The 26,048-nt window shown below is 44.6% G+C and overlaps 1 protein-coding gene across 3 annotated transcripts in view; it reads right to left on the reverse strand.

Moving 5' to 3' along the window:
• Positions 1 to 1,180: 1,180 nt before the first annotated feature.
• Positions 1,181 to 26,048, reverse strand: part of INTS9 (integrator complex subunit 9) — a 124,218-nt gene continuing 99,350 nt past the window's right edge. For all 3 annotated transcript variants that reach the window (XM_060184904.1, XM_007517242.3, XM_060184903.1), the window contains exons 12-17: positions 22,526 to 22,697; positions 19,654 to 19,778; positions 11,672 to 11,839; positions 4,903 to 5,001; positions 3,566 to 3,706; positions 1,181 to 1,827 (exon numbers count right to left, since the gene is read on the reverse strand). In XM_060184904.1, coding sequence (XP_060040887.1) covers positions 1,651 to 1,827; positions 3,566 to 3,706; positions 4,903 to 5,001; positions 11,672 to 11,839; positions 19,654 to 19,778; positions 22,526 to 22,697 — 882 coding nt within the window. In that variant the 3' untranslated portion in view covers positions 1,181 to 1,650. The remainder of the gene's footprint in view (positions 1,828 to 3,565; positions 3,707 to 4,902; positions 5,002 to 11,671; positions 11,840 to 19,653; positions 19,779 to 22,525; positions 22,698 to 26,048) is intronic.

Below are 26,048 nucleotides of genomic sequence, written 5' to 3' on the forward strand. Positions count from 1 at the left end.
CCCTCCACTGGAAACTGCAGTAGTTCTCCCAAGGTCTCAGATATGGGTTGACTTATTTCTGCAACTATCACTATCTATATATTTGCCCACTATGGCCCTACCTTCTTTTCCTTTGGGTCCTGATGGAAATTGGAATTCAGAGCCTTCTTGTCATCTTCCTTTAACATTACCTCTCTGGGAGTAAAGACCAAAAAAAAAAATTGTTTTTTAAATTTTTATTATCTTTATTTATTGGGTAGAGACAGCCAGAAATTGAGAGGGAAGGGGGTGATAGGGGGAGAGAGAAAGAGAGACAGAGACATACCTACAACACTGCTTCACCACTTACAAAGCTTTCTTCCTATGGGTGGGGACCTGGGGCTCAAACCCAGGTTCTTGCACATGGTAACAGCCAGGTGTAAGTATTTTAGATAGTTCTTGCCATTGAAGCCCTTTGTGATGGTTTCTTGGTAGCAGAAAGAATTGATGTTTTAAAAATATGTTTTATTTACTTTTTTTTTTTATTTGATTGCAACAGAGAAATTGAGGAGAAATGGGGTAGAGGAAGAGACACAACTTCACCACTTACAAAGCTTTCCCCCTGCAGATGGTGAGCTGGGGCTTGAACCTTGGTTCTTGCGTATTGTAACATGTGCGCTCAACCACATGTGCCACCACCCAGCCCAGAGAGAATTAACTTCTGACTAAATTGCAAAAGTCTAGAAAGACCAGTAGGCTGAGCTGTGTCTCTACCATAGCTGGCCAGCTCTAAGAAAGACTGTATTCCACCGCCTGGCCTCTTTAATGTTTGCAAAATTGGCATGTGTGTTTCACCAGATACTATCTTAGATCAAATCTGGCAACTATCTGTTTTAGATAATAATCAAATGCAGCAGCTTCCTGTTACCTGTGCATACTAGGGCTTACTGTTGCTCCGCTTAGTGCAGAGGCTCCTGAAGACCTGGGCTACTTGGCTGGGACCTATCCCAGAAGTAGGGGCTGCTATTAGTCTGCACTGGTACTCTTCACACAGACATAGCTCAAAGGAAGAAGAAAAATTTACCTGAGTTTTATAAATAGTGCTGGGATTATGAGATTTAATGCACACCCGAGCTAACGTGCCGGCTTCTAAGTTTATGCTGCTTTGTACATTTTCAGATGCTAAATCAATGTACATATTAGAGATTCAACAGAGCATAGATAATGTCTATAAAAAATAAGTTTTATTCACAAAATGGGCTCATAATATAAAGTACACATAGATAGGTTCATTTAATAATTTGTGGGAAATGCCTTTCTTATTAAGTATATTACTGTAGACAAGTAAATCAGAGGCCCATGAAACCATGAGAAATTACTTGACTGTATGCTAGTCATCATCTGACACTGTCATGCAGCTCTGTGAAAGCTGCTTCTGCCGCTCTTAAGTCCTCAGCTCACTCTCTTACCACTTAGTTACTCGAGAAGTGGAGTTGGGAAGAAATGAATCTAAAGTGTGAAGGGAAAAGTTCTTGCCTGAACAGCACTGGGACAGACTGTCCACTGGAGTCCAGGTGAGGTCCCTCCACATGGAGTGACTTTCCCCTTCTGCTAGCAGCCCACACAGACTCTTCAGCTGGAGAGGTGCTGCCAGGGGTGACAGGGTTTAGAGAAGTGGCTCTGACAAGCTCCTCAGAACTTCTGAAGGAATTTGAGGACCAGATCCCGGAGTCGAACCCGGAGCATCTCATCATTGTCACAAATGATGTGGGTTGAGTCTTCCTCTATCTGGATGAGGGTCTCGGCCTCCTGGAGCAGGACAATGTGGCCCTTGGCCGTGTCCTCCACCTTGATGTCACTGAAACCATGCTGTTTGAGAGAGGGGGGACAGTAAGTACTCGGAGAGGTAGTGGGTAATTCAGCAACTGAGAGTTCCCAAAATTTAAAGATGTGACTAGAATATTCTAGAAAATGGCATGTTTGACTTTCTTCACTTTGATTTTCAGACCAGCCACAAGACCTAATATGATAGATTTCAGCCATGGCTCCATGTACATTAAAAGACACCCCTAAATATACAAAGTCACATGTAGAACATAACAGTTTCCAGCACCTTGTGAGCTCTGGAGAAGCACAGCTGAGCACTGGTGTTTGGAGCCTGGGATGCTGAGTAATTCCCATCACCATTTATGTCACATCCCTATCACTTTATGAGCCTGAAGCCATTACGGACAAAACCTTCTTGGGTGGGAGAGGTAAGAAGCATAGCATGTACTTCCTTTCTTCCTGTCTCTAGTGCGAAGCACAGAACCTAACATCAGAGGCGAGAATGAAGACAAATGGAAAGGTAACTGATCTGCCTGACAGGTAAGGGACTTGACACAGGATGAGGTTCTATGCTTAGTTCTAGGGGCAGGCCCTCATAACCCTTCCGAAAGAGGAGCAATCCCTGGGGGAGCAGGCCAAAGTAAATCAAGGCCTTTTCAGGAGAGGAAGTTGTTTCAAGGTTGTGGAAGTCAAGTCCCATCAACTGGGGCAGGGTAGGCAGTTGTGAGCGTGTTCCTCTGTCACAGGTGGTCCCACATAAATTCCCATGGTGTCTCCATGTTCCTTGGGGCTGAAGAGCTGGACAACTGGTTGAAGCCCTTCCTTCAGGAAAATTAAACAATAGAGAAACTAGATCCTAATAAAGAGTTGTGAAGATATGAAGAACTCAGTAACTGAGCTAGTATGGGTAAAGGTGGTGACCAATGGTATTAAGAGAAGAAAGAAACTCCTGGAAATAGTAGTGTTAGCTGCAGCATGAATGATACTCTCAGTAATTCCTTCTATCAAGTATTCTGTAGCTTGGCACTGAAGCAGTTATCTCTGGAGGCCTGGGACTGAAGCCAAAAGACAAAAACCATCCAGGTTGAATGCAGCCTCCTCATTTTGAGTTAGCTGTCCTCCCACTGCCTGGGAAGTGCTGGGCCCTGGCCATGGCGCACCCCCATGCCCACATGTCCCCTGTAACTGTTATCTCCTGTGACACAGACATGCTAGCTGATAGCAAGGTGGTAGTGTCTTGTAGAAAAAGAAGGCTTTCAGGGAAGGGACCTTGGTCACCTACACATCTGTTACTTCCTTTCTATTGCCACCAGTTATCATAGGCTCAGTGCCAGCACTACAAATCCACTGCTCCTGGTGGCTATTTTTTTTCTTTTCTTTTTTAATTATTAGATAGGATGGAGATAGTGAGAGAAAGATACCTGCAGACCTGCTTCACTACTCATGAAGCAGAGCCCCTCCCTGCAGGTGGGGAGCAGCGCCTCAAACCTGGCTCCTTGAGCTTGGTAATATGTGCACTTAACCTAGTGCACCAGTGCCCAGCCGCCCTTTTTCTTGTTATTGCTGGTACCCTCCCAGGTGAACCTTTGCTGGCTCTTAGTTCTGTTTTGCTGGTTTTTCTCAGTCTAGCTGTATTAAGAAGGGAACGCCATAAGGACCAGGAGGCCTGGGGAGAGTGGCAGTGCAGTTCTAGGTAGCTTTTCTCTGGCTTGGCCTGGGAGAGGAGCCCAGACAGCAGGGCAAGTGTGAAAAGCAACAGCCAGGCCGCTATGGGGCTCACCTTCTCCAGTGTCTGCACAAACTGCTCCACTGGGATGGAGCCGCTGAGCAAGGGCTTCAGGACCTTGCAGTCTGGGATGTCATCGGTCGCTCGCTGCTTCCTCTTCTTACCACTGGTGGGCTGGACTGGCCTGGGTGGGGGCTGAGGGAGGACAGCACAGATCTCACCAAGAACCAAAGAATGGACCTGCCTTGGGGGACCTCTTTCTGCTCCAGAGTCCCCACTAGCTGGGGCTGGGGCTGTCTCTGTAGTCCTTGCACTACAGACAAATGGATGCAAACTATCCACATGGGATCAGCCTCTTACTTGACTGATCAATGTTCCTTTTATCAAGACCCACTTTTAACTTTCCATTGATTCGATTCAGGACTTCCTGAGTAAATTCTTTTTTCCTTTTATTTATTTTACCAGAGCACTGCTCAGCTCTGGCATATAGTGGTTCAGGGGGACTGAACCTAGGAGCCTCAGGCATGAGGGTCTGTTTGCATACCCATTATGTTATCTTCCCCTGCCCTCTAAGGAAATTCTTAATAATACATCAGTGGCAATTTAAGGAATTGGGAAGAACTCTGTTAAATCTTCCTGGCTCTGGACCAATACTAAGAAACCAAAGGTGTTAACTACGTGTTAACTATAGTAATAGCAGTAAGGTTGCCTGAGGTTATGTTGAGTACCCAGCATGGTGTCCAGCATCTCTCTGTGTACTGAGCAGAGGTATGAGGGCAGCAGTCTTACTCCTAGCAAGTCTTTGCAGGGGGCTAAGAGCCTGACCTGCTAAACTGCGAGGAGGAAAGGCAGGGAGTTCTGCCTGTTCACATAGGCCTGCTTTCTTTTCTAATGTTTTATTATCTTTATTTATTTGATAGACAGCTAGAAATCTAGAGGGAAGGGGATGATAGAGAGGAAGAGACAGAGAGACACCTGCAACATTGCTTCATCACTCGGAAAGCTTTCCCCCTGTAGGTGAGGACTGGGGGCTTGAACCCGGGTCCTTGCACATTCTAACATGTGCACCCAACCAAGTGCACCACCACCCGGTCCCCATAGGCCTGCTTTCTATTTTCAGTCTCCCCAAAGCATCTAAGCATTCTGGGGTGCTGGGGGTGAGTGTTCATTGCCTGCGTAGCACCGCTGGGAAGTGTGCCCCCTGTCTTTGAGTAGCAGACTCCCCTTCTCTGAGCCAAATGTTCAGAGGATAAATCTTGAACAGTTACAGGCATTACCGTCTTTATTTTACACATTGAATTAAGTGTTGTGGGTCTTTTAAGCTGTGCTAGTTGTAAGCTGGGACCTCTAGTAGGCTCTCTAGTCTCCCCAGCCATGGGGACCCCTCATACCTGCAGAATGTGCTTATTGTCCTTGGTGTGCAGCACTGCTGAGACGGTCGCTAAGGAAATACCAGGCTTGATCTCCATGGGCACCAGGGAATCTGCGAGCTGGAGACAAGCAGGGCGCAGTGAGACTCCCTTCTAGACTTGGGATCAAAGTGCTGCATTCCATCCTGAGTGGCCCTCGGGGACAACAAGGTCAGGTAAGCATGGTCTCCCGGCCAGCAGGGAGGCAGAGCCACCAGGTGGAGTGTCAGAAAGCTCAGGTTTCATGGTTACTGTGACTCATCATTTCTATTTGAGTTTTGACTTCATATCAGTGCCATCTGAAATGAACAGATAACCTGAAAACATGGTAATTTTTTTAAGTTAAAAATCTAAAACATATCACGCACATAATTTTAAGATATATTCACATGTATTAATCACGTTATTAATCACAAAGAACTTGGGAAATAAAGGGGGTAAGACATGCTGTCCTGGAGGTGTGTTCCTGGACACTCCTGAGGCTCCCCAGCAGTCCCCAAGTGCTGACTCCTTATTAGTCAACCCACACAATGAAATGGGGGACACCACACTGTCACCTGACCTATCACAGCACATGGCCACCACTGGGTGACTTCCTGGTGTCTTCAAAACCTCAGATCCTCACAACCTCCCTAGGCAACTGGTGTGAGAGGAGGGAAGAAGGCAGCAGCACTGGGACCCAGTGAGCACTGCAGCTCCTGGGATTCTGACCCCTCCCCCCCCCAGAGGTAGGAGACACTTCTAGCATGGACCTCCTTCCTCAGCAACTTCTTTCCTCTCTCTCTCACTATATATATATATATATATATATATATATAATTTTATTTATAAAAAGGAAATATTGACAAAACCATAGGATAAAAGGGGTACAACTCCATACAGTTCCCACCACCAGAACTCCGGATCCCATCCCCTCCCTTGATAGCTTTCCTATTCTTTTTTTTTAAAGCATTTAAAAATATATTTATTCCCTTTTGTTGTCCTTGTTGTTTTATTGTTGTAGTTATTATTGTCATTATTGTTGGATAGGACAGAGAGAAATGGAGAGAGGAGGGAAAGACAGAGAGGGGGAAAGATAGACACCTGCAGACCTGCTTCACCACTTGTGAAGCAACTCCCCTGCAGGTGGGGAGCCGGGGGCTCGAATCAGTCCTTGCGCTTTGCGCCATGTGCACCCAACCTGCTGCACTACCACCCTACTCCCAGCTTTCCTATTCTTTAACCCTCTGGGAGTATGGACCCAAGGTCATTGTGGAATGCAGAAGGTGGAAGGTCTGGCTTCTGTAATTGCTTCCCCACTGAACATGCGTGTTGACAGGTCGATCCATATTCCCAGCCTGCCTCTCTCTTTCCCTAGTGGGGCAGGGTTCTAGGGAACCAGAGCTCCAGGACACATTGGTGGGGTCGTCTGTCCAGGGAAGTCTGGTTGGCATCATGCCAGCATCTGGAACCTGGTGGCTAAAAAAAAGAGTTAACATATAAAGCCAAATAAGTTGTTGACTAATCATGAACCTAAAGGCTGGAGTAGTGCAGATGAAGAGTTGGGGCCTCAGCAACTTCTATGCCCCTTGCCCAGCTGTGGCCAGTGATGTGTGAACACATGAGGTGTGCAAGACTCGGGTCTCCCTGATTGCCCGCTCTCAGGTGTGGAGCTCTAGACCTAGCAGGCTTTAAAACCAAATGCAGGGGCTGTGTGTGTCAGCACAACGGTCAGCACTGGAAGGGCAGAGGGAACACCTTAACGGAGTGCGAGAGGACTTGTTTACTGACAGGAAACATCCACAGAAAGATTGGTTCTCACAGAGCAGTGCTGTGTAACTAAGCTCCAGGCTCCTGGATGCTAGGCCCCATGTTCCACACCTTCCTGATGAGCCTGCTTGGCAGAAATCAAAGCAAAGCTGGAGCACTCTGGGGAGGGCATTAGGGGCGATAGGCAGCGAGAAAGACTCGCCCAGAGACCAGCAGCCAAAGCTCAGCTGACACCTCTGGGAAAAGGGTGATTCCGCCTGCCACCCCAGAAGTAGATTAGTCTACTGGAACAGGCCCCAGAGGGCCGCACTTCCTTCTGTGGTAGCAAATCCTACAGAACAGTCACAGAGCTAACCCTTGACTTCATAGATGAATTTTCTCACAAAACCAAATGACACCTAGTTCCAGTGTGACACTACTTTATGTGTGGTGAACATCTCTACCTGCTCAGGGAGTGATTAGAACACAGTTGTCTGGAAACCCAAGGAGTAAAGGAGATGGTGGGGGAGGAAAAGAGAGGCAGAGAATAAGATCCAGGCAGTAATGATGAGTAATGGATAAGAGCTAGCACAGGAATGTTCTCAGTGCTCTGTCACGCCACTTCCTGGAGAGGATTATTTCACGGAAGGGAATACTCATTCAAATCCCAAAAAAGGAAAAAAAAAAAAATGCCAATGTATTTGGAAAGCAGGCCTGAACTAGGGAAGAGGCACCATCAGTAGTAAAACAGTCTAAGGCACTGGAGGTCTTGGCCCAGTTCAATCCTCAGCATCACCATAAGTCAGAGTTGAACATAACTTTGGTCAAAAATAAACTTAAAAAAAAAAAAAAAAGTTTAGCTGTCTGGGCAGCAGCTTCCCAAACTTGAGCGTGTGAGGACCTCCCCCCTCCGACCCCATCTGAGAAGGAAGGCTTTTCCTGGGAACAAAACAGACAAACTCCACTGCATTTCAGATATGTTTGGAGCTGCCTTTCCTACTGTCAGGACACCTGGAGAGGAGGAAGAGGAGGAAGTGGCGTGGCTTAATATACAACAATATATACAACAATAGGCGTTTGGGCGTTTGGGTTTCTGCTCTACAAACCTGTGCAAAGAGGACACACATACCTTCCTTCCATTGCAGATGGAGGAAGAGACATGAAGGCCTCTCCTAGCTCCTCAGCCAAACCACTCCACTCCAACCACAGACCACAGAAGACATGAACCACTGAATAAGGCTCCTACATATGCTTAAGAGACATGGTGGGGGTCGGGTGGTGGCGCAGGTCTGCAGGTGTCTATCTTTCTCTCCCCCTCTCTGTCTTCCCCTCCTCTCTCCATTTCTCTCTGTCCTATCCAACAACAAACAACATCAATAATGGCAATAATAATAACCACAATGAGGCTACAACAACAAGGGCAACAAAAAGGGGGAAAAATGGCCTCCAGGAGCAGTGGATTCATGGTGCAGGTACTGAGCCCAGCAATAACCCTGGAGGAAAAAGAAAAAAAGAGAGACATGGTGTATGCAAAGGAAAATCATTTTTTTTTTTGCCTCCAGGGTTATTGCTGGGGCTCAATGTACTGCTCCTGGAGGCCATCTTTTTCTCTTTTTCATTGTTGTTGCTGTTATTATTACTGTTCCTGTTGTTGGATAGGACAGAGAGAAATTGAGGAGGGGAAGATAGAGGAGGGGAGAAACACACCTGCAGACCTGCTTCACTGCTTGTGAAGCAACTCCTCTGCAGGGAGGGAGCTGGGGTCTCAAACCAGGATCCTTGCGCTTTGTACTATGTGCACTTATCCTGGTGAGCTACTGCCTGACCCCTGGGAAATCATTTTTTTAAGAAAGGGCAGATTAGTGAATTCATACGGAATTTCTGAGGTTTGCCCAGGGACTCTGCCCCACCCCCAGTGTGACATCAGGGAATAAACCCAGGGACTCTGCACGCTGGAGGTTACTGAGCCACACCCTGATCCCGATGTTCTATTCTTTACCTTTATAGAAAGAGGGGAGACAGCACAGCACCACTCTGCCATACACGGAACTTCCTCTGATGTCACCCACGGTGCTTCCAAGTGGTATCAAGGTTTTGAACTTGGGATTTTTACACAAAAGAAATACTCGGGAGACAGGCGGTAGCACAGTGGGTTGAGCTCACATGGTGCAAATCACAAGGACCGGCGGAAGGATCCTGGTTCGAGCCCCTGGCTCCCCACCTGCAGGGGAGTCGCTTCACAGGCGGTGAAGCAGGTCTGCAGGTGTCTGTCTTTCTCTCCCCATCTCTGTCTTCCCCTCCTCTCTCCAATCCAACAATGACGACATCAATAACAATAATAACTACAACAACAATGAAAAACAACAAGGGCAAAAAAAAGGGGAAAAATAAATATTAAAAAAAGGAAATCTTTAATAAAAAAGATTTAAAAAAAAGAAAATACTCACAATACCACACGAGCAACTTCTTGGCCCCTACCAGTCATAACTCTTTTTTTTTTTTTTTTTTTCCTCCAGGGTTATTGCTGGGCTCAGTGCCTGCACCATGAATCCACCACTCCTGGAGGCCATTTTTCCCCTTTTGTTGCCCTTGTTGTAGCCTCGTTGTGGTTATTATTACCATTGTTGATGTTGTTCGTTGTTGGATAGGTCTGAGAAATGGAGAGAGGAGGGGAAGACAGAGGGGGGAGAGAAAGATAGACACCTGCAGACCTGCTTCACTGCCTGTGAAGCGACTCCCTGCAGGTGGGGAGCCGGGGGCTCGAATTGGGATCCTTATGCTGGTCCTTGCGCTTTGCACCATGTGCGCTTAACCCACTGCACTACTGCCTGACCCCCCAGTCATAACTCTTAATAACCTTTTTAAGAAACAGTGATCCAATATACATTAGGATTTTTTTTTTTTCATCTCGAGTTTCACCACCTCACAATGACTTTTTCAGACTGAGAAAGAAATTCTAGCACCAAGGCTCAACCTGGGTCACACATCCAGCAAAGCAGCCTACTATTCAAGTGAACTCTTTTGCCAGCCCTGAAACTCTAGGCAAGGTTACTGCTGGGGCTTAGTGCCTGCGCCACAACTTCACCACTCCAGGTGGCCGCTGGTTTTCCTACTTCTGATAAAGAGAGAGAAAGAGGCACACCTGCTCCACTGCTCGTGTAGATGGGAACATGGCTTGAACCCGGGTCCTCATGCTACCAAGTGCACCACCACCTGACTGCTGAAAGGGTAAGTTTTGAATTTAAATGCGATGAGTAACTTTCTTCTCCAGAATGCCCACTTTAAATGCAAAAGAAAACCACTCCAGTGAACTGAATTTTTTCCATTGTAACTGGGGAGACATGATTTTGAAGTACATCAACATATCCTCAAGTAACCAGAAAAGGCCTGGATAGAGTCTGAAAAATCTAATGCTGAATGTTAGCAAGGGTGCAGAGAAGATCTGCCTCTTCCTCTCTGACTGATCGGAAACACAGCGCTTTCTCTAAGGAACAATCCAGCAGCATGTAACCTGGGGGCATAAACTATCTTTTCATTGTTTTATGTTACTTTAATGAGAGAGAAATTCAGAGAGAAAGACCAGAGCACTGCTCGGCTCTGGCTTATGGTGGTATGGGGGATCAAACCTGGGACCTGGGAGCCTCAGGCAAGAGAGTCTGTTTGCATAACCATTATGATGCAAACCATCTTCTTTTGATCTAGACATTCCAGTTCCAGAAATGTTTCCTAAAGAAGGAAACAAGTGGACAAAGATTTATGAAGACTGTCTCTTATTTATAATTAGGAAAACCAGAATAAATCATGATACATACATGATAAACTATGATAAAACCATTAAGACTGTTTTGGGGGGGCTTCCTTTTGGGGAGACAGCTCACTCAGTAGAGTGCACACTACAGTGAATGAGGATCTGGGTTCAAGTCTCTGGAACCATACAGGGAAAACTATGCAAGTTAGTAGGGGGTGACTTCGTGAGCAGTGGAGTGGTGCTATTGTGTGTCTCCTCTGAAATTTAAAAAGGAAAAAAAAAGTCTGCCATGAGTAGTGGAAGCTCATGGTATATAAAAAGATACTGGTGGTTTGAAAATATATTAAAGACATACACTACACTCACTGTTAATGTGACAAAGACAGTATATGAGGCATCTGTAGTATATATAATATATGAATTAAACAAACACACACACACTGAACAGACAAGGCAATACAAAAAAAAATCTGGGCTGGAATAATAGCTTACTGGGAAGGAGGCTTGCCTTGCCATGCACACAGACCAGGTTCGAGTCCTGGCACCACATGGGGAGTGCTATGATGATGACACTGGGGAGCTCCAGTTCTCTGTTTCTATCTGAATAAAAAAGTCAGCCAGGAACAGTGACTTATGAGTGCAACACTAGAAACAAAGACGCAATATCTAAGCCGTCATTATCAGTGGTATTGGGACTAAGGCTGGCATTCATTTTTTGCCTCTCTCCTGGTCTTCCAAATTTTCTAGAATGAACAAGCATACTGTTGAAAAACTCATCTCAAAACAGTCATAAAAATAAAAGCAAAGATGAGCGAGGGGCCACACAAACATGGAAGCCCATCCTGCATTGCTACTTCCCAGAAAACAGTGTGTCCACCTGGGGCTCCTCCAGGGCTTGAAGGCCAATATGACTATCTGGGTATTTTGCCTTTTCACTTCATTTTCTCACGAGTGTTCAGTGGAATTTTCTGGAGGCTACAATGTATGCATTACACAACTGACTGAAAGCTACAGAAGCTCTGAGCATCTAGTCACCTCAGACCTGCAGGGGCTGAGGGGGTGAGGACAGGGCACCCTCTGCTCTTCCTGGAGTTGAGGTTGGGGGTCCAAGAAAGATAGTGGTGTCTGTGTCCCTCACTGCCAAGCCTTCTCTGGCTCAGTGTCAGAAGGCACAGAAGAGGGGAGGTGATTATTATTTTGGTGATGGACAACAGGAACAGACATGTTCGCGTTGGCATGCGAGCAGAATGTTTAAGCATAAGAAGGACAGCTCACCTCAGGCATGATCTCGATCTTCTCATACCGACGCTTGAAGGGCAGGGCTAGCACCTCAGCCCGTCGGTACGACATGGCGGGCGGCTGGCAATCAACCATCAGATCCATCCTGTGTGACTGTGTGGGGGGTGGCTGCGTGTACTGCTCTGGACACACCACGTGGAGAGGCTGCAGAACCAGGGGGTGTGGAAGGGAGAGAATCGAGAGGCTATGAGGCAGAGCAGCCGGGAGGAAAGCATAGTCCTGCCTAACTCAGGTTCACCACATGTAGTCATCTCATCATATCTTGTCAATGGAAGGGGACAGGACAAAGATTTCAGAGAAAACTCCCAAAATCCCAGCCACACATATGAGCCAGGGGATTTACTACCTCTCTTTGCCTTGGCTTCTATTTTTTCAGTGTTCTTTCCAAAGTCTCTTCTGTGGGCCCAATCTTGAGTGGCCACTGCTCCTCCAGGGAACCACCATCTAGTTCTACTCACCATCGTGGACTACACAGCTACCAGGAGGCTAGTAACACCTCTGACTCTCCTGTGGGGCTGTTCCTGTCCCCACAGGCAATGGGACCAGGCAGAGAATTTAGCTGTGTATGACAGACTAAACTGGAGAGAACTGGTTACCAAAGATCTCATTTTAATCTCTTAAGAGAGAAAACATTAGCAAACCAGGGTTAAATTTGAAGCAGCCCCATCCTACTAAAAATTGGTCCTGTAGCCCAGAGTATTGTCACTAAGGATTTTGGAGCCCGTTTCTGGAAGAATAAGTCTCGCCAACAGGCAGAAGTGGTTACACTTGCCACAGCGCTTGCTCTTTAGGGATAACATTTTTTCCCCCTTTTTCTTTAATCTACCTTTTATCCAGACCTGGCTGGTATTGCAGAACTCTTTCTCAAAGCCACCAGACCTCCAGTCACGGCCAGATGGCTTTCCCCAGGTTTCCCTCCCCTCTAGTGGAGACAAGGTAACCTCACTTGGGATGTAGTATCCCGTCTATGGGCTTAGGGATGAGAAATTGAAATTCCTTACTAATGAAAACAACACTCTTAACTGGTGCTTCTAGCATGCTGAGAGCGAAATGTTGGTTCACTACTCTGATTAGACAGCTAGACTGATCTGGATGTCTGAGGGAAGCCCACCTACTCCCTCTGCATTGGTCTCTTGTACCTTTTTCCTTGAGTTTTGTTTGAGTGCCTCTCCTGAAGCTAAACATTCTACTTAGAGGAGGAACTTAGACTTCTGATTTGGGTTAGGGGAGGAGGGAGCTGATCCCTTGGCTAAATCATGAGAAGAGAGAAATACAGAGCACCTGAGAACTTATTTAAACTCCCAAAGGCACTGACAGGAAAAGCAGATACTTTCTTCTGGCCTGCACATGTCTTCCTCACCCATTTCAAACAATGACCCATGGTCCCAACTGCCAAGAACCCACAAAGGAGTAAGCAGTAAGCTGTGATGTTAGTCCCTGTGCTCCCTCCTCAATCACCTTCTCACCACCTCACCCCAACTCTTCTTCTACCTGTCTCTGGGGTGGCAGGAAATGCAAAATGCAAACAAAATAAAGTAACTACAAAAAAGCAAACCAAAACAAGTCTCTAACAAAAGTAAAACATAGCTGTTGGTGGTACTAACTGCAGGAACAATAAGAGATTTGGATATAGGGCACCAAAGTAAAAAGCCTGTGGTGAGGGGTAGACATGCAGTTTCCTGGGCCAGTGGGGGGGTGGGAGTGGGTGGGAGGGATGGGTCACAGTCTTTTGGTGGTGGGAATGGTGTTTATGTACACTCCTACTAAAATGTAGTCATATAAATCACTAGTTAATTAATATGAGAGGGGGAAAATTAATTCTATGTCTCGAAGTTTTTCAAAACACAAACTGAATCTTTTTAATATATAGGCTGTGTAATTGATATGCAGACTCTCTCAAAAGCCTAGACCAAGTAGATCAGAAGCAACCAATAGCACAGCTATATACAAGATACTGGGTACTGTACAGCAAACCCTAACAAAAGGACTTTTCAAAGTTAACCCAATTACCAAATAATGTAATGATAACATTAACTATCGAGTGTCTTTTTGAACCCTAAGACAGCAGGAACCTCACATCTCCACTATAGAGCCTCTACTTCTCCCACTCCTGGAACCCTTGGATAGGGCCCACTTTCCCGTATGCCTCTCCCAATCCATATCAAATAATATTGCATCTGCTGATCACAGCCTAACCAACGCAACGATTGCCACCTCAACATGCTTCACTTCAGACTGTGTCCAGAGACTTCAGGTGTGGAATGACAACCCTTCAGCTTCATTACTCGGGTGAGACCTTTCCTTTCATAGTATACTCTAATTCCATCTCAGGTGGTTCACTTTCTAACAAAGTCCCAAAACCTAGATATACACCAGTTTCTGTGAGAGAGAGCATATGTTCACACGTATCTGTAAACTAATGCAAAATATATACCTGAAAGCAGAAGTACCCTAGAGTTTGCAGTGAGTACCCCCCTAACACTTCTTCTCCACTATTCCAAGCTTTGGGTCCATGATTGCTCAACAATTTGTTTGGCTTTGTATTTTAACTCTCTTTTCAGTCACCAGGTTCCAGATGTCATCAGGATGCCGGCCAGGCTTCCCTGGACTGAAGACCCCACCAATGTGTCCTGGAGCTCCGCTTCCCCAGAGACCCACCCTACTAGGGAAAGAGAGAGACAGACTGGGAATATGACCGACCAGTCAATGCCCGTGTTCAGCGGGGAAGCAATTACAGAAGCCAGACCTTCCACCTTCTACAACCCACAATGACCCTGGGTCCATGCTCCCAGAGGGATAGAGAATGGGAAAGCTATCAGGGGAGGGGGTGGGATATGGAGATTGGGTGGTGGGAATTGTGTGGAGTTGTACCCCTCTTACCCTATGGTTTTGTTAATCCTTTCTTAAATTAAAAAAAAAAAAAGAGATTTGGATAAAGCTCTCTCAGCCTGGTGGATCTGCTTCTAGATTGTGTGTATGTGGAGGGCTGTGGGGGTGGGGGTATGCAACTTGTTTTTATTTGGATATATGGACCTTATAACAAAATGAGACTGGGGGGTTGGGTGGTGATGCACCTGGTTGAACACACATATTATAAGGACCTGGGTTCAATATGCCACTTCTTCACCATCGGGGGAAAGCTTCCTAAGTGGTGAAGCAGTGCTACAGGTGTTATCTCTATCTTCCCCTTCCCTCTTGACTTCTTTGTCCCTATCCAATAAACAGATAATTACATCTTTTCAGTGAGATTTTTTTTTTTTTGTACTTCTTTTCCTTTCACTTTTTTCCTAATGTGGCACCAGGGACCACATGTTCAAAACACCACCAACTTGACTTCCTGACCCAATATTTTCTTTTTTTAATTTCTTTAAAAACATTTTATTTACTTATTATTGGATAGAGACAGAGAGAAATTGAGAGGGGAGGGAAATATATAGAGGGAAAGAGATGGAAAGACACCTGCAGTCCTGCTTCACCACTCTTGAAACTTTCCAGCTGCAGGTGGGGGACCAGGGGCTTGAACCTGGGTCCTTGCTCACTGTAATGTGAGTGCTTAACCAGTTGCGCCACTGCCTGGCCCCCTTAAAAAATTTTTTTTTAAATTATCTTTATTTATTTATTGGATAGAGACAGCCAGAAATAGAGAGGGAAGGGGGTGATCATATTTTCTTTATATTTTCAATGCAATGAGTACCACCTCAGCATGCTTCACTTCAAACTGCGTCCAGATACATCAGGCATGGAATGTCAACCCTTCAGCCTCATTACCTGGGTGAGACCTTTCCTTTCTCATAGGATTCTCTAATTCCATTTAGGGTAGTTCACTTCCTAGCAAAGTCCAAAGCCTACATATAGACCAGGTCCCATGAGATAGAGCATATGTACACATGTATCCATAAATTAGGGCAAAATAAGTACCTGAAAGCAGAAGTGTAAAATAGTCTGCAGTGAGTCAATATATGCAGCAAGCAAGTAGAAAGACCTAAAAAGACACCATAGACTTTATAATGAAATAGTGTCTAGTTTCATTACACTTACTTCACTCACTCCAAACCTAACCTTATCAAAGTAAGGACTACAAAAGCTGAATAAGGGCAAGAGATTGACATACTTTAACGATGACTCTTTAGTCACTATCAGGCCACCCCATCAGTGGGGGCCCTAGTAGGGGAGTCCTGAGATTCCCAAAAAGACATAATGGGCCTAGACTTTGAACAGATCCCTCTCTCTATTGTTACCAGTCATTTCCATCAGGAACAACACAATAGATCCCTTTGTGGGCCCCTATAGGACCTTGCCCTCAACTTGGATTAACAACAGTAGAGAATGTTCCATCCTCTGAAGGGAGGCTGGACAACATACTCTATGTTTCACCTGAGGAAGATGGGTCCTAAAATTGGGGTAACAAATGTTCCTACTCATGACCAGAATTCCTACTCAGAATGTGAGCTCTGATCTACAGGGATGCAGAGGTCATATAGGCTCCTAAGCTGAATATGGGCCCCAGATCAGATCAAATTGATGGGGTTTACAATCAACAATATTTATATACCTTTCCCATATTTGGGAGCTACTCTTTTCCCTGATCCAGCTTTCTAGCCCTTTTTCCAGCCATGACATCATTTTCCCAGACAATAACTTGGGTCCACCTGCATATTAGATGTCAGGATCAGAAACACAACAAAACAAAAAAAACTAGCATAGTCCTGGGCTCTTTGGAATATACCTAAAATAGACCTACTAGCTTTTTCCAAAACGGAGACCCTCCAATGTTCATCTGCAATGTTCTTGCAATGTTCATCTGCAATGTTCTTGCCTTTAGGTTCATGATTAGTCAACAATTTGTTTGGCTTTATATGTTAACTCTTTTTTCAGCCACCAGGTTCCAGATGCTATGATGATGCCAACCGGATTTCCCTGGACAGACAACCCCACCAATGTGTCCTGGAGCCCCGCCCCACTAGGGAAAGAGAGAGGCAGGCTGGGATCATGGATCAACTTGTTAACGCCCATATTCAGCGGGAAGCAATTACAGAAGCCAGACCTTCCACCTATATCCCATAATGACCTTGGGTCCATACTCCCAGAGGAGTTAAAGAATTAAAAGGAGTTAAAGAATTAGGAGTTAAAGAATAGGAAAGCTATCAGGGGAGCGGATGGGCAACAGAGTTTTGGTGGTGGGAGTTGTGTGTAGTTGTACCACTCTTATCCTATGGCTTTACCAGTCTTTCTTTCTTTCTTTCTTTCTTTCTTTCTTTTTTTTTTTTTTTTTTAAAGATTTTGTTTATTAATGAGAAAGATAGGAGGAGAGGGAAAGAACCAGATATCACCCTGGTACATGTGAATTCAGAACCTCATGCTTGAGAGTTCAGTGCTTTATCCACTAAGCCATCTCACAGACCACCAGTGTTTCCTTTTTATAAATAAATAATATATAATTTTTTCCTTTATATTTTGAGAACGAAAGGCACCATGGCACCACTCCAGTGTCCATGGGTCTCTTCTGGTGCCCCATGTGGTACGAGGGCTCAAACCCAAGGCCTCACACATAAGGTGTACACTCCCCACTGAATTATCTCCCAGCCCCTTCTTCCACTTATTTCTTTAGAATGGAAACTTCTTTCTAAATATAATCCTCATGACTTTAAGGTTTCGGGGATAACTAGGACATGTCCCAGTACCCTGTGGATGCTTTAGAAGTGAGGACATCAAGAAATATGCTAACCTTCTGCACATCCAAAGAAACTATTAAACAAACAGAAAGACCCCTCACAGAATGGGAGAAGATCTTCACATGCCAGACATCAGACAAGAAACTAATCACCAAAATATATAAAGAGCTCAGCAAACTTAGCCACAAAAAAGCAAATGACCCCATCCAAAAATGGGCAGAGGAAATGAACAAAATATTCACCACAGAGGAGATCCAAAAGGCTAACAAACATATGAAAAACTGCTCTAGGTCACTGATTATCAGAGAAATGCAAATCAAGACAACACTAAGATACCACCTCACTCCTGTAAGAATGGCATACATCAAAAAGGACAGCAGCAACAAATGCTGGAGAGGATGTGGGGACAGAGGAACCCTTTTACATTGCTGGTGGGAATGTAAATTGGTACAGCCTCTGTGGAGAGCAGTCTGGAAAACTCTCAGAAGGCTAGACATGGACCTTCCATATGACCCAATAATTCCTCTCCTGGGGTTATACCCCAAGGACTCCATAACACCCAACCAAAAAGAGGTGTGTACTCCTATGTTCATAGCAGCACAATTCATAATAGCTAAAACCTGGAAGCAACCCAGGTGCCCAACACCAGATGAGTGGCTGAGAAAGCTGTGGTATATATACACAATGGAATACTATGCAGCTATCAAGAACAATGAACCCACCTTCTCTGACCCATCTTGGACAGAGCTAGAAGGAATTATGTTAAGTGAACTAAGTCAGAAAGATAAAGATGAGTATGGGATGATCCCACTCATCAACTGAAGCTGACTAAGAAGATCTGAAAGGGAAACTAAAAGCAGGACCTGATCAAATTGTAAGTAGGGCACCAAAGTAAAAACCCAGTGGTGAGGGGTAGGCATGTACTTCCTGGGCCAGTGGGGGGTGGGAGTGGGCGGGAGGGATGGGTCACAGTCCTTTGGTGGTGGGAATGGTGTTTATGTACACTCCTAGCAAAATGTAGACATATAAATCAGTAGCTAATTAATATGAGGGGGAAATCAATTGTATGTCTCAAAGTTTCTCAAAAGACAAACTGAATCTTTTTAATATATAGGCTATGTATTTGATATGCGGACTCTCTCAAAAGCTTAGACCAAGTAGATTAGAAGCTTCCAATAGCACAGCTATATACAAGATACTGGGTACTGTCCAGCAAACCATAACAAAGGGACTTTTCAAAGTTAACCCAATTAACAAATAATGTGATGATAATATTAACTATCGATTGTCTTTTTGAACCCTAAGACAGCAGGAACCTCACATCTTCACTATAGAGCCCCTACTTCCCCCAGTCCTGGAACCCTTGGATAGGGTCCACTTTCCCGTATGCATCTCCCAATCCAAACCAAATAACATTGCATCTGCCGATCACAACCTAACCAAAGCAACGATTGCTACCTCAACATGCTTCACCTCAGAATGTATCCAGAGACTTCACGTGTGGAATGACAACCCTTCAGCTTCATTACTCGGGTGAGACCTTTCCTTTAATAGTACACTCTAATTTCATCTCAGGTAGTTCACTTTCCAACAAAGTCCCATAACCTAGATATACACCAGTTTCTGTGAGAGAGAGCTTATGTGCACACGTATCCATAAACTACTGCAAAATATATACCTGAAAGCAGAAGTACACTAGAGTTTGCAGTGAGTACCTCCCTAACACTTCCTCTCCACTATTCCAAGCCTGGGATCCATGATTGCTCAACAAATTGTTTGGCTTCATATGTTAACTCTCTTTTCAATCACCAGGTTCCAGATGCCACCAGGATGCTGGCTAGGCTTCCCTGGATTGAAGACCCCACCAATGTGTCCTGGAGCTCAGCTTCCCCAGAGTCACACCCTACTAGGGAAAGAGAGAGGCAGACTGGGGGTATGGACCGACCAGTCAACGCCCATGTTCAGCGGGGAAGCAATTACAGAAGCCAGACCTTCTACCTTCTGCAACCCTCAACGACCCTGGGTCCATGCTCCCAGAGGGATAGAGAATGGGAAAGCTACCATGGGAGGGGGTGGGTTATGGGGATTGGGTGTTGGGAATTGTGTGGAGTTGTACCCCTCCTACCTTATGCTTTTGTTCACTAATCCTTTCTTAAATAAAAAATTAAAAAAAAAAAAAAAGAAATATGCTAACCACCAGCCCTCACTTGGACACATGGATGTGTACCTGCCTGCCCCCATATACACAGAGAGAAAGACACGGGTGGGTTGCTGATGTCACCTTACCTGCACTTCTTTTAGCAGCTTTGACACCTGGATGAAGTTCAGCCTCGTGTCTATGGGGCAGTAGATGCATTTCATGGCCAAGGGCTGGTAGGGGGCCAGAGCTTCGAGGTAGGAGAAGTCAGGTTCTGAGGAGAGAGTAAGAATGAGCATTTACATTGCAGGTTGGCAAACAGCCATGTCGGGTTGGCTGAGGGAGCCCAGGTGGAGGGTGGGAGGCAAGTCAGCACTGAGGGCAGTGGGATCCTGGCTCCTGTTGTTCTTTTTTAAACTTCATTTATGTGATAGACCAGAGAGAAATTGAGAGAGAGTTAGAGAGGGAGAGAAAGACAGAGAGACACCTACATTGCTGCTTCACCACTCATGAAGCATTCCCCCTGCAGGTGGGGACCAGGGGCTTGAACCTGGGTCCTTGTGCATGGTAATACATGCATTTAATAGGTGTGCCACTACCCAGCCCCCCCCCCACCCTGCTCCTGTTCTGTTCCCTATCTGCTCACACAATGAGAGGAGGAAGAGAGGGAGGTTGCTCATGGATATGGAAAGAGATGGAATGAAGGGGGCAATGTGTAAGTGCGTAAGAACAGAATAGCTCTTTGTAAAAAACTGAAATAAATGTTTAATTAACTAATAGAAATTAAAAACTATTTAATTACTAATTTGCAATCATCATCGTAATAACTTATTCAGACCTCACAGTCATCAATATATACTAGAAACCAACAAAATTTTGGAAGCACCAGGATCATTTCAGAGTGTCCCCCACAATATACTCAATATATATGAAAACAATGACAATTAGATTCTTGGAGCATTTTCCATGTCTGTTGGCCTTCTGGATCTCTTCTTAGCTGAATATTCTGTTCATACACTCTCCCCATTTTTGGATGGGGTCATTTGGCTTGTTTGTTGCTGAATTTGGTGAGCTCTTTATATATTTTGGCTATTAACCTTGAAAATTTTTAAAAAATATTTATTTTCCCTTTGTTGCCCCCCCCCTTTTAAAATTGTTGTAGTTACTATTGTTGTTATTGTTGTCATTGTTAGATAGGACAGAGAGAAATGGAGAGAGGAGGGGAAGACAGAGAGGGGGAGAGAGAAAGAGAGACACCTGCAGACCTGCTTCAGTGCTTTTGAAGTGACTCCCTGGCAGGTGGGGAGCCGAGCTCCAACCGGGATCCTTATGCCAGTCCTTGCGCTTTGTGTTTTGTGCTTTTTAAGCACATGAGCTTAACCCGCTGCGCTACTGCCAGACTCCTGGCTATTAAGCTTTTGTCTGACATATGGCCTTGTGTAAGGAGATTTTTTGTTTGAGTAGTTCCTTTGCTGTGCTGAAGCTTTTTAATCTGATATAGTCCCATTGGTTTATTTATTGGTTTTAGTCTTCCTTGCAATTGGATTTGTATCACTGAAGCTAGCCTATAAAATTTAGGTGGAAAAGAGTGCTGCCAATATTTTCCTCCAAGTATTTCACAGTTTTTGGTCTATCATCCAATTCTCGATCCATTTGGAATTGACTTTTGTGTGACTGTGAGAGAGATGCAAATAAAAACAACAGTGACTTCACTCCTGTAAGAATGTCATAACAACAACAAATACTGGAGAGGTTGTGGGGGCAAAGGAACCCTCCTGCACTGCTGGTGAGAATGTAAACTGGCCCAACCCCTATGGAGAGCACAGTCCACAAACCCACTTTTATTCTAGTACCTTCCTGTCAAAAGAGCTCTGCTATTCTTTATAAACAGGCTGTGCACAAGGAAGGGGCTGATGTCTCAGACTCTGAATCTCAGGATATAACTAAGTTATTCTACTTCCCCAGTCTTAGAAGTGATCAGAAAAATCAAAGAAGGCAGGTGATACTTAATAGCCTTTATATGCCAAGCACTGTAGGAAGTGTTTGGCCCAGAACAGCCCAAGGATGAAGTCATCAGATAATCCCATCTGACAACAAGGGAGGTGAGGCTCAGAGAATGAGGTGGCTTGGTTTAGGTTACTATGAAGCCAGATCATATCCCAGACCAAGATGCTTCACCTCACTGTCTATAAGACTTCCAAATCTGAAGGCTGAAAACCAGTAGTTTCAAGGGGCTGAGTGCTGGTACACCCAGTAGAACACACACGTTACTATGTGCAATGACCTGGGTTCAAGCTCCTGATCCCCACCTGCTGGTGAAGCAGTACTGCAGTCATCTCTCCTCCCCTCAATTTCTCTTTCTCTCAATCAGTTAATTGTGTTTTTCTATATAAAATTTCTCCTGGACCTCCTAGAAAGATTTGTTTTATTCTGAAGGGTTTGTCCTCTAGGGAGGGGGGGGAAATCTATAGGTCAGAGTATAAACTAACTAAAAGAGAAAGACTCAACTCAGGAAAAACAAACAACAACAACAACAAACTACTAAAGGATGAACAACAGTGGTTACTAGAATTACTACATTCCTTGAAGCAACTGACCAAATCCTATGAACAGCAATTGGGTAGAAATCTGTCTCAGAAAAAATTCTACAAAAACAGAGAGGAGGGCAGGGGTAGATAGCATAATGGTTATACAAATAGACTCTCATGCCTGAGGCTCCAAAGTCCCAGGTTCAATCCCCTGTACCACTATAAGCCAGAGCTGAGTAGTGCTCTGGTAAAAAAAAAAACAACACAAAAACTTGAAAAAACAAACAGAGAGGAAAGCTTTGGTATCCAGTAGCCAGCCCCAAAGCACATTTTGCTTTCTTCTGATTGTTTTCCTCACAGTTTCTTTATCTACTAGTATTGCCTACAGAATAAAGCTCTTATTTAGGCCTCATGGGAAATCCTGTCCTGGGACTCTAACTGGCAGGTATATTCAGAGGTAGCCTCGGTGGGCTTGGTCTTCTTCTCTACTTACCTGTGAAGATGACAGTGTTGAGACTGGATTTCCCCCAGAGCTCCATGAAATGGACCACATCCCCGAAGCGGAGAGAAGGGTGCCCCGTGAATACCACACACGGCTGTTTGAAATCGTTGCTGAAGTCTCCGTGAATGCTGGGGTAGTGCTTCAGCTTGTTGGTCTGAATGAGCTAGGATCCACAGAGGAAAGTACAGCAAGAGATGTTAGTGGGCAAAGCTGGACTTAACAGCAGAGGTGAGCAGAACAGTTAACCCTAAAATTGAATCTTCAACTTAGCCCAAGATTATGGATCCAGAAGACAGCTTGCTCAGTACAGCATGCATCATCATGTTTGAAGCCCTAGCTTCACACGGGAACATCATGGATGACACCAGGCAACTCCATGGATGGTGGAGTAGTGCTGTGCTGTCTTACCTATCTGTGTCTCTCCCTCAAAAAATAAAGAAGAGTAAAAAAAAATTGGGCTGGAGAGACAGTATCATTTGTGCCCAAGACTTGGGTTCATACCCTGGCCCTGCATTAAGGAAAAAAAAAAGTCAATGTGGCCTGTGAGGCCACTGTGAGGTGGCACAGTGGGTAGAGTGCTAGACTTGATAAGTGTGAAGCTGAGTTTGATCCCTTGTATTGCATATGCCAGAGTAACACTCTGGTTCTCTTGCTCACTAAGAAATGCATCTTTCAAATTAGTAGCCAGTAATGTTTTACCTGTGATGTACTTTCTGAATTGCGAGGGCCTCCTAATAATGCAAGCATACTGAGTGGAAGCTTTCTTTTAGGTCTGATCAGCCTAAATCTTCCTTTTTAGCTTCGTGACACCAAGGCCTCCTGGTGCCCTGGTAACCCTTGGGGATCAGTGACTGAAGTATAAATATTGATCTATTTCACAATACATGTGAGTCACCAAGTTTTTCCAACAACAAATAACTACAAGACAAGACCAGCTGTTTGCAAGAACAGGGCCACCTCTTGAGTCAGAGCTGTGTGACCTTACTGAGGCAACATACTAAGGAGACAAAGATCAAACTTGCCTCAAAAGGTTGTGGATACATGATGTCCTTGTGACTACAAGCTGGAAGAAGAAGCAGGAAAAGCTATTTCAAAAATCTATTTTTTATGTCAGAGAGGTTGGTTTGGTGATAGAAGTTGGGACTTAGAAGTATGAGTTATTAGAGAGTCGGGCAGTAGCGCAGTGGGTTAAGCTCAAGGACCGGCGTAAAGATCCCAGTTCGAGCCCCGGCTCCCCACCTGCAGGGGAGTCACCTCACAGGCGGTGAAGCAGGTCTGCAGGTGTCTATCCTTCTCTCCCCCTCTCTGTCTTCCCCTCCTCTCTCCATTTCTCTCTGTCCTATCTAACAATGACAACAGTAATAACTACAACAATAAAAAAAGGGCAACAAAAGGGAATAAATATTTTTTTAAAAAGTATGAATTATTGAGTTTGATTCCCAGCACCACATATGCCAGAGTGATGTTCTAGTTCTCTTTGTCTTCAGTTAAATGAATACGTTTTTTTAAGCATGTGTTAAAAAGTATACTGCAGCACCACACTTAATGCTCTCCAACAGTATGCCTGGTTCAAGATGCACTTATAGTCACAAGAAGTGATAGCATTTTAGGACACTATTTAGGACACAATTGGCCTCACCCTGCCCCCACCTGTCCACCACAGCACCCAATGTCCAGAGGGCAAACATCTGGAATTCAGAACCTTATGCACCCAAGAAGCCAAAGAGAGCAGTGCTCTGTCATGCTGACTGCTGGATAAAGAAATGGTCAGTCCTTAGTAGGAGATGTCCTACCTAGTACAGCACATGTCCTTCTAGTTGTGAGGTCCTGGATTCAACCCCAGACAGCACATAGAGTACCATGCAGAGCACCGAGGAAGCTCCACGGATGGTGGAGCTGTGTAATGGTGCCACTCTTTTCTTTTTACCCTCTCTCCATGGCAATAATAATGATAATAATAATAATAAAAATGGGTCACTGAGCAATGCTCTGGTAAAAAAGGAAAAAAAATAATTGGGCCAGGGAGGCCGTTTAGTAGTGTCATGCATGTGGTAAGCTCTGGCTCTAGGGTCATTTCAGATATGTTAGGAAATTAAAAAAAAAATGGATTGAGTATAACCCATAATACTTCAAGAGATGCTCAGTCAGTAACTCCAAGTCCAGATGAAAGTTATCATCGCTGAGTAGTGAGGATGCAAGCAGAAATGGAAGGGACCCATACTGAGACCAAACTCTCTTCACTCTGCAGATCTGATATTAATCTTTTATTTTTCACTTTTTTGTTTTTGTTAAAGATATATTTATTGCAGAGAGAGAGAGAGAGAGAGGTAGAAAGAGAGAGAAAGAAAGAGAGAGAGAGAGAGAGAGGAAGAAAGAGAGAGAGGAAGAAAGAGAGAGAGAGGAAGAAAGAGAGAGAGAGAGAGAGAGAGAGACCAACCAGAGCCTCACTTTAGCATATGAAACACCAAGGATAGAACCGGGGACCTCATGATTTGAAATTCAACACTCTAGCCACTGTGCTACCTCCTCAGGCTGCAAAGGTCTGATTTTTAATTCAGAGGCCTCTGCTTTCACTGGCAAGACTGTAATACTATCGCAGAGATCTTGAGTAGAAGTCATCTGTTCAGGTAGGACACAAATAGCAAAGACGGAGCAAACACAGAGTCCTGCTTTCCTTCCAAGTTAAACACAAGTAAAACTGACATTCTTTTTAAAAACTAACCTGGCCCAAATCATTCCTTGCCCCAGTTAAATGGGTGAACAGCCATCTAGAGGACTAATTCTGTTGTCTCCAGTGCTGTCAGGGAGATGAATGGGAATCTAAGAATAGCACTAGGTCTTTGCAAGCCACTTAAATCACTTTGAAATATTTCCTACAGTTCCTACAGTTCCAGTGATCATTACAGTCACACGGATAAATTTATCATTTTTGCCAATTAGATCTACCGTTCCAGCTTATTACATTGAGTCATTCAGAATTATCTCTGCATTGATTTAAGGTTTAAATTTTACACCTTATGGGAGTTTTTGTTTTTTTTTTATCAGTATATAGGGAAGAACCATATTTCCTACGGCACATGTAAAAATACCAGGCGTCAACTAACTTGTGTTGACAAGTGCATTTTAGGAAGCCTGATTCAGTTTCAATCTTCATGTCCCCCTCCCCCCATTTGCTTTATTTCAGTATAAGAGAAATGGAGAGAGAATTTGAGAAGCCAGAAAACCACTCAGGACCTGGGACCAAACAGGACTCTTAGGTACATTAAGTCCTATACTTTACCAACTGTGATATTTCCCCAGTTGCTCTTTTTTTATGTTCTTAAATGTAAATGGGATGACTGAAGGGCTAAGGATGCGGCAGTGCTAGAATACAATTCTTTGAATTTAATTAATTTGCTTTTATGATAGGAGACAGAAACCACAACAGTGCTCAGCTATGCCAGGGATTGAACCTGTATCATACACACAAGTCCTGCACTCTAAGGGCGAACGATATCCCAGCCTAGAAAACAAG

Source organism: Erinaceus europaeus, chromosome 2 (assembly GCF_950295315.1).
Source record: "Erinaceus europaeus chromosome 2, mEriEur2.1, whole genome shotgun sequence".
NCBI lineage: Eukaryota > Metazoa > Chordata > Mammalia > Eulipotyphla > Erinaceidae > Erinaceus > Erinaceus europaeus.